This window comes from Pyricularia oryzae, chromosome 2 (genome assembly GCF_000002495.2).
Source record: "Pyricularia oryzae 70-15 chromosome 2, whole genome shotgun sequence".
Lineage (NCBI taxonomy): Eukaryota > Fungi > Ascomycota > Sordariomycetes > Magnaporthales > Pyriculariaceae > Pyricularia > Pyricularia oryzae.
In genome coordinates, this window is record NC_017850.1 from 2804074 (window position 1) to 2817563 (window position 13490).

Consider the following 13490-nt stretch of genomic DNA (forward strand, 5'->3'; position numbering starts at 1 on the left):
CGACCGGGGTTTCCCCAGATGCTTGGAAGCTCAGAATCGAACGAACCAAGCGCGTCTCCTGTAGTCATTCATCGCCTTGTCTTACCTGACGCAATTTTGGTGAACTCACAATTCACCTTGCTTCAAGTTACCAGGGCATACACCAACCCCCAAAGCAAACATAAGATGTCGTCAATAGGCCCCCAGCTTCCACTACACCTCACAAAGCGCAAGCGCACGCCAGTCGACGACGACGACGACGACGACGACGACGACAGCAAGGCGGCGGGCGGTCCTTCACAACCACCCTCCAAGATATCGCGACTCACCAACGACGACGAGATTGATCTGGACGATGATTCCTCAGACGACGACTTTGGCCCCAGCGCCGCCGCAGCCGGCCCCACACTCCCTACACCCTCTGCACCTACCGACAACAACAACAACAAGCCTCCAGGTCCCCGCGCCGCGGGTCCCTCCATGCCACCAGCACAACATACAGAATCAGAAGCCGACCAACATTCAAGATCAGAACAGCCGGCAAGGCGCGTGCTCGGCCCAGCTGCACCGCCCGCGGCCTTCTCAGAGCGGCCACCACACTCACCCTCATCAGATGAAGACTCCGATGACGACGACGACTACGGGCCCGCGCTGCCCACGTCGGCGCAGGCAGCACAGCGTGCAGCCGCCTCAGCAGCTGCGTCGGCCAGGCTAGCCCAAGACGCCGAGAAGGCGGCGGCTGCGGCGGCACCACCCACGAAGCGCGACGACTGGATGATTCGCCCGCCGCCGCCGACCAACAAGCCGGACCCGACCAAGATCCGGGCCAAGGGCTTCGCGACCGGCCGCGCCGCCACGTCGTCCGCGGGCCAGAACCCTGGCGAGATTGGTTCGATGTGGACAGAGACGGCCCAGGAGCGCAAGGACCGCATCCTCTCGCGCCGCGGGCCGGATGCGTCTTCGTCTTCGTCGTCGGCGGCGACCACAGCCAACAAGAACCCCGGTGTTGATGCGCGCGACGCCGCCATCCGCGCCTACACTTCCCAGACGCGCGGCAAGTCGCTGTACGAAGAGCACCAAGCCAAACGCAAGGCCAATGGCGGAGCGAGGACGGCCGCCGAGGAGGACGACCCCAGCAAGAGGGCGTTTGATCGCGAAAAGGACATGGCCGTCGGCGGGAGGGTCACCAACGCCCAGATGAGGGACCTGAGGAAGCAGGCTGCCGACTTTGGCGGTAGGTTCAGCAAAGGAAAATACTTGTGATGGATGAACATTTAAGCCAGATACCAAATGGGACTGGTTGGTAGTCTTGTAGCCCAAAACCAAAAGTAAAACGTGACACGAATGCTCGATCAAAATGCTGTCTGTCTCTGAGAATCTTTTGGCCTTGATCTAATTGGCACTATTCTTTCAACGTCTTCAAAAAAGACAACAAATCTACAAAGCCTTCCTGAAATTTTGCTCCCGAGCCTACCTGTCTCTCATGGCCTCTGCCTCCCCTTGCCTTGAACACAGCCTGGTAGTTGTTGACGGGCAATCAGGCAGGGTCTCTCCTTGTCAACACTAGCTATGTAATAGGGCAGCACAAACAATACCACGTGCTGATTGAGCCCAGAGCATGTTATGCGAGAGCGAACTTCAAGACGAGATGGAAAAAAAGGCAAAATTTTGGGGACCTCGGTAACGTGAAAGAAAACATCAACGCAAAAGTTTAGTGACAACGAGGCACACTTCGATTGGGAAAGGACCGAATCACTAACTAATAAACCTCCCTTCGTTGCTATGCAAAAGACAAATAGAGGAAAACAAATGTGCGGGGATGACGAAAATCAAGTTTCGCGGCAAACATATCGCTTAAAGGAGAGAATATGGAAATAGATGGCCCCAGAGAGTTGGAGTCTAGGTGCAAATATACATTTGTGTGTTTGTAGTTGTGTACGAATTCGTATCTGGATAGCCCAAAGATTCTTCCCGGGACGAACCCGCACTTCAGGATGCAGAGTGAAGTCGAGATTCTTCAAAAAAAAAGTACCACGCTCATCACCTGGCGGCAACGTTCTGCGTTCCCGCCTCAAGCTGAGACGGAGTGGTCATCTCTGCTGAAACGCCTGACGTCGCTGGTTGTGCCGCCCCGGAAGCAGGCTGTCTTCTAAATCGTCCAAAGAAACCGCCATTGTTGCTCGATGGATCATTTTGGGATGGCGCATGCACTTGGGCAGCGCCACTCATAGTCGGGGGACCGTCGTTGCGCTGTGCCCTTAAACGGGTGAACAGCCCAGGTCTGCCCGAGTCGGAACCGGCAGATGCGGTTTGAGGTTGCTGCTGCACCTGCTGCCCGCCTGTGTTTGTTCGCCTCGTCATGAACGAAGTCCAAGTGTTACTTGGTCGACTTGGCATGTTCATCCTCCTGCCATTCTGGTCGGGAAGTACCACAGTGACCACGCCCGTTGCACCGACGCCCTCAGCACCTTCCACGACTGGGCGTGGTTTTGGTGTATAGTAGTCGGCTTTGCACAATGGGCAGCAAGCCCGTCGCGACGTCAGCCAAGGATCGACGCAAACTGCGTGAAAGGCATGTCCACATGTCAAACCGCGAACGTCGTCATCGTCTTCCAAGGTATCTATGCAGATTGCGCAGGTGTCTCCAGATGATTCGAGCAGTTCTGGTGGGATGGCAGCGGTAATGTGGTCGTCCTCTTCCTCGTCGGAGGCTTGGTCATGCGACTGCCTCCTGTCCGTCTTCGACTCTGTGCCGTTCGTTTGTGGTGCAGATCCCATGGCATCTTTGGGATCGGTTGTCCCGCTTCCAGAACTGCTCTCCTTCGCCTCGTTTGCCATTGCCAACTTCTCATTTTCATTGTTATCGCCACGAGCGGGTACACTCGTACTAGTCGTCGGCCGATCATGATCGCTGCTGTGTCTTTCCTTGTCGACAGGCACAACACCCTCTACAGACCGTACGCTGTTCGCCCTGCTCGGTGGAGCAGAGACGCCACCGCGCGTAGGCAGTCCTTCTTGGGCTCTGGAGGCGACCCAGCTTTTGTACTTTTGCATCGGAAACTTTTCATTGACCTCGTCCATGGTCATGAGCTTCTTTTCACGCCGACGCCGATGAGGGCGCGGCATATTTTCCAGGGTAATAGGTTCGCCATCCTCGTTCACACGCATTGCGCGATTACGGGCGTTGTACCGGAAGCAGTACTTGACACCGACGATGATCCTGTTTGTAGATATTTTGACATCAACACTTTGGTCCAGTTCATTTCCCACAATGCCCTTGTTCTCTGGGCGTCCCTGGTTCGTCGGCCATCGGCAGACAAAGCATTTGCCGAACAGTTTGAGCCCATCCACCGGTCCCTCTTGTACCGTGTGCAGCCAAACAGCCCAATTGTTCGTAGATGAACTATGCAGATTTCGGCTTACCATAGGTTCGTGAACACCACTCCGAATCCAAGTGCGACGAAAAACAGTAATGGCGAGCTCCCGTTGCTGCCATTGCCGTTGTTATTACCACCAGGGCTGCCGTTACCCGGTGGTCCCTGTCCTGGATTGCCCGAATCGGTAGGAGATGGATTGCTCGATGTCGACGATGGTGTAGAGGTTGGTGAAGGCGAGTCTGAGGACGTGACCTGCCGAACAATGAGCCTAATGCCCTCAGAAACGAGTTCAGGAGTTATGACAGCCATGGCGACGAGGGCCTGAGCGACGAGGGCTCGCCGTGATTATTGAGATCGTACACGGGGTTTCGCTGTCGGGAAACCATCGATCGGAGGATGAACAGCTCGAAAGTTCCCGAGATTGTCGTTGAGGCCGATGGGCGGTGGTCGAGCCGCTAAATGGCCGTTGTCGTCAAAGTCAATTGCATACAGTGCAGGCCTGATCGAGATTCGTGAAAATACGGGCCACCGATGCGATCAAACAACAGAATTTAAGCCCTCGGATTATCACTCAACTGACTTGACAGCAAGTGATAATAAAAATAACCCTCGGCGCAGATGCCTAAAACGACGTCGACGCGAAGAGGTTGAGGACGGCCTGGGTTTTGACTTTTGGGGGGTGTTTGCAGAGGTACACGAACGTAATGTCAAAACGGTGGAGAAGGAATGGGAAGAGGACCGGGACCGAGTGGGTGGTGGAAAGCAAGCAAATAGCATAGAAATCCTGTGGTAGGGGCGAAATAGAAGAGGAAACTGGAATTGGGCGGGTTTGTACAGGGCGGGCGCCTGTAAGCCCGTTACAGGGGCGTTCTAGTGGACGGCTTGACGGGGCGGAGCAGGGAATGGGGTCTGTGGTGTCGGGTTGGGTGGGGGGGTGAGTTTTGGAACCACATGAGTACCAAGAGCCAGATTGAGCCAAGAAGAAGCAAGGTATAGTGGAGCCAACCTCACATCGACGCACGCCGAGAAAGAGGGGGTTCCTGGGGAGGGGATGGAGCGCTCAGGCGCATCGTCCTCCGCATTGAAGTCACGGCGGTTACAGTACTTTACTTATATACGGATAAGGTAAGGTAGGCATTCAAGTGCCTGAAAAGCGTGGTTGATGTCAAACAGTGTGAACGACGATCTCGAGTCTTCTGCCCAGACCCGATTTACCGGTATTTAGTATAGTATGTTTGCTAATAAATCATTGAAACGACTCTCTCTTTTTTCAGTCGTGATGCCTTCCTCTCCTTATTTTCTCCTCCTTATCCCAAATCAGTAGTACTGCTTGGCGCGGAAATGTGTTGTCAAGAGCAACGCCAACAGTCGTTCCGGTCCTTTTGATATTGGCCAGACAAGTCAACTACTGTAGTAGAATTATTTAGGTAGGTTACTACTTACGTTCGCTGACTACTTCGTACCTTCACTTACGGCAAGGCTACCAGCGTTACCTTTCCCTTGGGTACCGTAGCTTGAACCAACTAGTTCGAACATGTATAACTACCTAGACAAGGTAGATTACATGACGGGCGACAAAAAAGCACTGTTGTTGTTTGCCCTGTCACAGCTGGAAAGGGCGGGCTGCCGATCCCTTTCTGTCAAGCTAGGCGGGCCCTGTACAAATTCATGCGCTTGCGAGAGAGTTGAGGGAACATTGATTGGTGCACAGATCTACAAATGCGGGCGGCTACAAGCCTCGCTTCTCTCGTTTGGGTCGATAGTTCGTCGTGACTATAATTTGATACAGTATTCTAATGCTACGTACTATTTTCGGGACGTTCATGAAGCAAGGGCGAACGAGTTTTTGGGAGAACAAACCTAACTTAATGCCTTTTTTTTCCTTTTCGTATCACATTTACCCGGTCCGTTGGTTTGTCTGAAGTGAATTTTCGATTTACTGCGCGTTTGTTTGTCTGTCTGCAACCAATGGTGATGCTACCAGATGTACTTTCTGGTTTCTTGCGGGCATGACAACATCAGCCAAAAGTTTCCTCTCCACGGGCGTATCGTGTTATACCACTCGAGCGAGTAAGATGGATACGACGCACGGTGCCAACGCGCACGTACAGTGTCTAATAATTTTGGTAGGTGGCAGGCCCCCGTACTAACCCTGAAAGCTTTCAAACATCACACTACCCGGCGATTTAGTCCAGGACGATGCCTGCTGTCTCACATCCGCTAGTGCCTAAAAGCCGGTTCACGCCGTTCCAGGATTGTGCTCGCGGCTTACGACTACGTAGCTTTTTTTTTTTTTTTGTGGTCTCTCTCCCAATCGGTCGGCAACCAATCTGTTGGCACTAGAAAACATGTCTGACCGACTGTTTAATTGATAACCTGTCATTCTGTCTGCCTCCCCTGACCTAGTGTACGAGCGACTAACAACAATCCAGCAGCACACTCAATACCGTAACGTACTCAATTGTCACATATTCCTAGTGGTAGATGGTTTCGGTACATCATACGTCAGATTTCGTCGTCCGAGGAAATCGTCACGAAGAATGGCCTTTTTACGTTGTCGAAACAATTCTGAGCTCGCAACTAGATCCGAAAACCCGAGGCCGGAGCGCGCTTGCGGATGAACGAAAGGGATGACCAAGGAAGGGTGGGCGGTCTTTAGTCAGTACAAAAAACTTATTTGTGCACTGTTTGTCCGTCATCCCTTGTTGGAGACTCTTCCCTTGCTTGTGCACTACTGGGCCCTCGTACAGAGTCAAGACAGACAGACACATGACGACGATCTGGTGGAGATTAATGGGATGAAGAAGAGGGTCGCACGGGAAGCCCGTGTTTTACCTTTGCTTTTTGTTTAGATTACTTTACTTTTGATTGATATGCTCTTGGCTCCCTCCTGTCCTGACAACCTCGTAAATTTCGATTGCGTTTCCCATTTCACATATAGCATTCGAAATACTAGTTCTAATTGAGAGTTCACAATCGACTGCCGATACTCATTGAAAGCGTAACCAGTGCTGCCATGTGTGGTGGGTGGTTTGATCAGTGTGCTGCACCGAAGACACTCCTGGTCTGATAACCAACCCCTAACCGAGTATCCCGGCGTGGCGGCGGTGTCGTTCCTGTATCCTACTATTTATTATGCATGGCGATCCCGTCGGTCGAAACAAGAGTGAACCCCTTGAACTCAATGCTTTCCCTGTAGCCTTTCTTTCGGACATTCCGGCGAGCGAGGAGGTATTTTGATTTGATTTTATTCTTGCTGCGGTCTTCACATCTGCCTGTTCTCTCCCTTTCAATCCTTACATTTCTTCGTTTATATATCTTTTTCGTAAGTGAAAGCGGTTTACGGTATTCTCATGTCAATTTTGCGGCAAACTTGCATTTACCAAAAATACCAAATAAAATCAGGGATACCTGTTTGTCGATCTCCAGCCATATAGCTAGATCGACTCCCTAGTTCTAGACTTGACAAAGCAATCGCGGTCAACCCTAAAAAGGGCGGTAGGGCCTAAGATACCCATTACGTGCTCACTTGTTGCCGGGGATATGCCCGCCATTACAATTACTCCGAATAAGCCCAGCTAATACTCTCTCGCGTGCATCGTACCCAACACTGATTGAACCTTGTATAGGGACGGGACTGGTCGGTGGAACCGGTAGGTTTTACGGAGTATGAAATACGGTGATATTGTGGACGGACCATTTTGTCTCGTCCCATTTATCTGGAAACCAAACACGCGACCAGCAACGAGCCTGTTTTTTGTCCCTCTCAGAGACACTGATCATTATCCCGATAGGTATTTACGCACGAAGTATATAAAAAGTAGGTATGCAATAGGGCAAAGTGGTTGGCAGCTAGTGCAAGGATGCACACATGCGAATAGTCAGCCGCTGACATCCACTCGATTCCTGTCCCAAGGTTTTCGCTCGTTGTACGGAAACGGTCACCCGCAGGCGACGCCAAAATATCACCTTTTTTTCACACTTTTTCCTGCTTTTGGGAGCAAAAGAACTAAACAATACCGGCTCAAGTCAATGAAAAGAAACAAACCTTCTTCTAGATCCCCGGGCCGCGGCCATCCCAGGTTCATGACGCCAGAGTTTTGATCCAAAGACATTTTCTACCCACTACTACGTAGAGACTTGAGTAATCACATCCTCCCACCTTCCCGATGCATCCTTAGTGAAGGCAAAACTCATACCTCGCCAACAATACCTATGTTTGTTAAAAGTCCGATTGAAGCGAATGGTATTTACCAGGCCGGTTAAGGTAGGTACAGCCTACAGCCTATAGGTACATGATACTTGGAATCCAGGATCCCCAATCAAACAGAGCAGTCTGCCAACCTCGCTTGCTTCCCCCCTCCTTGGCAAGCTTCCGTTAGCTTTTCTGGACTCTAGACTAGTTCTAGGGCCTGGCTCAGCTATGCGGGACAACCGATAGCCGCGGAACGACCTTCCGATTTTGTGCGCAATTCATCCACCCCACGGGGGATTTTGCGGGACAATCGGTTCTATTCTGCTTATCCGGATACTTCATTATTGTGCGTGAATACTACTTTGTAAACATTCGCGTCGTTTATTTTGACTGCGCTTTTGTGGTGTTTTTCTACTTGTTATGGTTCGGTCATTGATCCCACCGCACACTCGCGTGGCCTTGGATGAGATGGCGTTGGTTTTCTTTCGTTGATACCGTATTCTTTGCCCCTGCCCATGGATACTAGAACTAGCTGTAGTCTGACATCTGTCATCTCGTGCTCGAAAGGTACTTGAAGAGAAAAACAGAGGGGCACAAGGGGAAAGAAAAAAAAGGATGGCCGCTTGGCTTGGCGGGACGAGCTAACAAGCTGAGACCTTTCTTGTTCTCCCCAAGACCTGTCAATGTACCTAAGCCAAGCACGCTCAGCTACACACGTTTGGCCCCCGCGTCTGAGCCACAAAGTCCACGTACATTTTGTCGATTGTTTTGGCGACTCAGTCGCCAGTTATCGGTTCCCGGCGTCGGTAAGGTCGGGACGTCTGGGTAAGCAGGGCTGTATTTTTTGGGTTTAGCTTCAAGGGTCTCTCTCGACTCTGCTTACCAACACCGCTTGCCGCCAAGCCGCTCGCTGGTGCTTTCAGGGTTTGTGTGTGCATGAGCTGAGGGTCTGGACTGGGCTGGTGGCAGTACGCCGTACTTGAGCACCAAGGCACAACACTGCAGCCGGCACGGTGGCTACTGGCTAACAAAGCCAACATCCCGTTTTGGACTGGCCATTCAGATGCTAACACTGTAGTATACCTCCGCTGAACTACTGTAGGTCTGTTGGGCCTTATAGTGCCTCATCCGGCACGTGGGTAGCTACGAAGTAACATGCAGGACGAAAAAAGAATTGGATATCGGGTTTCCCGGTGGGCGTTTTGTACCAACACTTTAGCGGACACCCTTATTCCCGTTTCCGTCAACCCAAGAGAAGCACAACAGAACTAGACTAGCTACGGTAAACTGTCGTTGCAGAAGATTCGCAAGATATTCAGGCACTCTCGCGAATCTCGGCATCGGGCGGATTACTTCGCCGACACATGGAAAATGTGAGGGGAAATGGAGGGGGTGCATGGTCCGACAATAGCCATGGAATTTTGAATGTGGTACAGTGGGACAGGAGCGATCGACAAACAGATGAAAGGCACGCGTGGGCGCATCGGCACTTGACCTCGATCCGCTCATCATGCATGCAACTTGTTTTTCCAAGTATTAATTACATTGCCACTGGGCGAAAAAATGGAGGTGTAATGAAAATGTAATCGCACCAGGGGGAGCAACAGCTTGAACAGGTACCTAACCGTAAAACCCGACCTGTAATTATTTGTCAACAGCCAGTAACGATGATATCACATCGGTGTCTTACATTACTTGCAAAAAGCCTATGAAGTCATGTGCCTTTCGACGCGCTATTGCTTTTTTCCACCTCCTTCCCTTATCGCTTGTCGAATGGTAACGATTGATGGGTTGCAGCCGATCAGAGAATGCGATAGCATCGCCACCTACCCAAGAGCTTGCGCAATCTTGCGAGGCTTGGTTTTAATCCATGCAATGAGGGAAAGGGAGGGGGAGTGAGAGATGGGAAGTTTGTCATAGATGCTACACTGCACTATGTAGATTCCCAAAAAAAAATTGCCCGCTGTAGCCCGGGTTCTCCACATATTATCCCGCACCCGCAGACGCGGGGGAATCCACTCTTCACCGACATGCCGACCGAAAACGGGGGCGGGGCTTGTTTTTTTACCTGCGCCTTTTTCGGCGATTCGGAACCGAGAAAACGCGACGCGTGTGGTGGATGGTTGATACGACACACTGTGAACTGAAGCAAATATTCTGATTCCAAAAGGTGCCAAAGGTGTGCCTACCATAAACACAAATTAGGTCCTTGTCAAGATGCCGCCGACAAAACTCCCCGAATCGGGGAACCCACTGTACGTGTCCATCATCTCAATTCCACTCTGAGCCCAAATTGCTTCCTCGTGTGGATGTTTCGTAGTATATTCCCGTCTCGGAATATTGCCACTCTTATTTGGACTGAGGACTGACCCTGGTTGCTTGGAATAGCGTTTTCTTTGACATGACACTAGGAGGTAAGTTAGTAACGCGTTGATTCTGTGACCTCGACACAGACTTGTCTCCCTGTGTCCGAGGTCGAGATGGAATGATATAGAGTACATTCTTGTATAATATGGACACCGATATTGCTTGTCAACCAGTCACTCCAGCCATCAAAAATCCTTCCTCCACGGCACATTTTAACATTCTTTCTCACATACAGGCGAGCCGCTGGGCAGGATAACTTTCGAGCTCTTCGCCGACGTGGTGCCGCGCACGGCTGAGAACTTCCGCCAGTACTGCACGGGCGAGCACAAAAACGCCCAAGGTCGGCCCCAGGGCTACAAGGGCAGCCGCTTCCACCGCATCATCCCGAACTTCATGTGCCAGGGCGGCGACTTTCTTCACGGCGACGGCACTGGCAGCACCTGCATTTATGGGACCAAGAGCTTTGCCGATGAGAACTTTACGCTCAAGCATGAGGGTCCTGGATTGCTGAGCATGGCGGTAGGTTTCTCTTGCTCGTTTAATTTGTTCATATCAGCATCTTGTATCGATAACAAGTATCGAATCGCTCTTATGCCCAGTGGCCCTCACCACTACAGGCGATGCCGAACCAGCTACAGAGAAACGATCTGCTGACAGCAACAACAAATCCCCCTTACAGAACTCGGGCCCAAACACAAACGGCTCCCAGTTCTTCATCACTACTACCACGACCCCGTTCCTGGACAACAAGCACGTCGTCTTTGGCAAGGTCGTCGACGGCATGGACGTCGTGCGTAAGATGGAGAACACCAAGACGGGATACAGGGGCAAGGATGTGCCGAACCTCGACGTCATCGTGTCCCAGTGTGGTGAGATGTGAAAAAGAGGCCACTCGCGGAACTAAGGACAGACGGCTTGAGAAAGGTTAGGCGTGATGAGAAAGCGCGGAAAATTGTATCGACGAACAAGTTGGCCGACTCGACCCTCGTGCTTTGTTGCGGGGTGTATACCTACCTTCAAGACAATGCGAGGATATGGAAATTCGAAAGCTGTCCCCTCTCCGTGGAGGAACATTTCCTGCTTCCTGGTAAGCCCCGGTGCCGTGCGTGTCGCACGTAAACAGGGCCATGCGCAAGGACAAACGGAAAACAGGAGGACTCGGAAACGCCAATGGAAGGACCAGAGGGGGTACGATTGCTGGGGTAGTTCAAAAATCAAGGAACAACATGAAATTCAATGCCTTTAATCACGGGGAGTTCACGATAGTTGGCAGGAATATCATGCACAAACAGACCGGCACTGAAAATACATTCATATCTCACACGCGCCAACGCACACATACATCAAACGCCAGACGCCATGTTTTGTTGCCTCCTCTTTTCGACTCATGAGACGCCCTCTTGCTAGTAAAAAAATTATGAAAGCAGCTACACCTCCAGCCATATTCACACCAAGCCGGCCTTGCTGTCTCACTTGCACCGCTTCTCCACAATGCCCGGCCCGTTCTCTTCGTACTCCTTACGCGAGATCCACATCTGGTGGAAGGTACCCAGGCTGGACAGGATGCTGCCACCGATCCATGAGCCGAATCGCCTCTCGGTTGTCAGACCAGCGGCGTGCAGCTTGACTCTCAGGGTGGGGTATTTGGCCGACAGCTCTCCGTTGAGACGGTCGTTGAAGCCGTTAAGCAGGCTCGTGCTTCCGGTAACCACGACATTGGCCAGCAGATTAGGCCGCAGGTCCTGGTCCACGCCGTTGAGGCATGCGCTGATCAGGTCTGGGATGGTCTGCACCTTGGCCGCACCGTCTGCTGCAGCTGCTCCTGCTGGAGTCGGTGTGGACGTCGCGCCGTTTCCATTGCTGCTGCTGCTGCCAGAGGCAGCAGGGTATGCGGCGGCCTCATCCCACATGCCCTCGGCAACCTTATACCGCTGCTCGCGCCACATCTGGTTGTAGCCATCAGGCATCTCGAAGACGCGACCGGGCTGAGACTTGATGTAGTCCTCAGTCCCAGGGGCAGTGAACTTTTGCGGGCCGCGCCAGACCTCAACAACCGACTCCTTGAACTCGGTCAGGAGGCGCTCCTCCTCGTATGCGCGGAAGGAAGGGTGAACATCAAAGTCGAACTTGCGCAGGCGAACGTTGGGCTCGACACCCGCGTCGACCGGTGTCTTGTTCTCGACCATGAAGTGCGGCGTCGCCCGGACGCGCGGGTCCTGTGAATCCCACATGCGCCGGATCTGATCCGAAAGCCAGAGGCCTCCGACTTGGGACCGCTGTACCGACCGTTTGAGCACCATGCCGTCGTGCACCGCGGTAACGCTCGTGTTGGCACCGCCACAGTCCACAACCAGCGCCGTGGCCTTGCCGGCCGCGAATGCTGCCAGGACGGGCGTCTTGGTCAGCCAAAAGGCCGGCACACCCCAGCCCTCCATGGCCAGCTCGATGGCCTTTTCGCGCGCCTTGGGCGTGTTCCAGGGGGACTCGGTCATGAGCAGCGGGTTTTCGCCCAGCGCCAGTTCCAGCAGCTCATCCTCCTCCGCAGCAGCCGCAGCCTCCTCGGTGGCGGCAGGTGCAGCGTCGCCATCCGCACCGCCCATCTCTACGTCGCCCTCCTTGTCCTTGCTAGGCTGCTGTGGCTGGGACTGCTTGGGCTTGGGCGGCTTGCGGCCCAGGAGGTGTGCACGGTCGGGCTGCATGCGCTTTACGAGCATGTGTTCCCACATCTTCTGGGCGACGTCCCAGTCCTCGACGATGCTTTCGCGGCTCAGGTAGTTGCGGACCTCGAAGCCGGGGCGGGGCAGCATGACGTCGTCACCGAAGAGATCGCGGCCATCCTCGGTGTGGCCATAGAAAGACGGGAGGACGCTTTTTGGCACGTCCTCGCCTGCAAAGCCGGCGCGTGTATAACAGTAGCCCGGGTCGAGAACAAGGGCGGATACTTCATCTGTACAATTGGCGAATCATGGGGGGGTTAGGTAGCTGCCGGGCGATGAGTGACGATATGGGAGGAGAGGGGAGGGACTCAGTGGGTTGAGTCAAAGAGGACAGGGTTAATTGGTTTCAAGCACCGTACCTCCACCGTATATGTCGGTCGGTTGAACCGCTGATGATAATGGTTGCGCCATGATGTATGCGATAAGGCGGCGTCTGAGGTGTTGATTGAACGTTGGGTGACAAAGCCTGGGGTTGCCGTGCAGGGCTAGCAGGAATTGGTTGGCAGCTTGCAGAAGCTTCCTTCCTGTGCTAGATAAGTTTTGTTGCTGCGCCTGTCTGGTGGAGGGTGCAACTGCAAGAGCTCGAACCACACGGTTGAGAGCGAGCAATGCGACGGGATTTTTGGTGTAAAGTCGCGTCTGTGGCTGAGACTTAAGCGCGTCGGGAAAAGAATGCGGCTGCAAGAGGTACCTACCTATCTACCTAGGTGGGCTAGCTGGGCATCGCTCTCCCGGTATTCTGAATGTGGCTGATAAAGTCTCGCATTGGAAAGCTGCCGTCTGTCACGTGGCTCAGATCATGTGACCGGCATCGCATTGTCCCCTCATCCCCAATCCCGTTTCAGGGTGGTCCCT

General features: G+C 52.9%; 4 protein-coding genes across 4 annotated transcripts; 2 read left to right on the forward strand and 2 right to left on the reverse strand.

The window, feature by feature from the left end:
• Positions 1-165: 165 nt before the first annotated feature.
• MGG_01239 (uncharacterized protein) lies at positions 166-1484 on the forward strand (the record flags this gene model as incomplete). The annotated part of the gene is made up of 1 exon (XM_003714095.1): positions 166-1484. One exon carries the CDS (start codon positions 166-168, stop codon positions 1240-1242), a length of 1077 nt encoding a protein of 358 aa, XP_003714143.1. The 3' UTR covers positions 1243-1484.
• MGG_01240 (RING-8 protein) lies at positions 1363-4193 on the reverse strand. Its single transcript, XM_003714096.1, has 2 exons — positions 3403-4193; positions 1363-3199 (listed from the first exon to the last, which is right to left on the reverse strand). The coding sequence occupies exons 1-2, from the start codon at positions 3663-3665 to the stop codon at positions 2020-2022; spliced, it is 1443 nt and encodes a 480-aa protein (XP_003714144.1). The 5' UTR covers positions 3666-4193; the 3' UTR covers positions 1363-2019.
• A 5402-nt stretch (positions 4194-9595) lies between these two features.
• On the forward strand, positions 9596-11367 carry MGG_11257 (peptidyl-prolyl cis-trans isomerase H). Its single transcript, XM_003714097.1, has 4 exons — positions 9596-9806; positions 9940-9965; positions 10154-10437; positions 10598-11367. The coding sequence occupies exons 1-4, from the start codon at positions 9769-9771 to the stop codon at positions 10796-10798; spliced, it is 549 nt and encodes a 182-aa protein (XP_003714145.1). The 5' UTR covers positions 9596-9768; the 3' UTR covers positions 10799-11367.
• Positions 11060-13333, reverse strand: MGG_11256 (actl6a protein). The gene is made up of 2 exons (XM_003714098.1): positions 12995-13333; positions 11060-12865 (listed from the first exon to the last, which is right to left on the reverse strand). Exons 1-2 carry the CDS (start codon positions 13044-13046, stop codon positions 11388-11390), a joined length of 1530 nt encoding a protein of 509 aa, XP_003714146.1. The 5' UTR covers positions 13047-13333; the 3' UTR covers positions 11060-11387.
• Between the last annotated feature and the right edge of the window lie 157 nt (positions 13334-13490).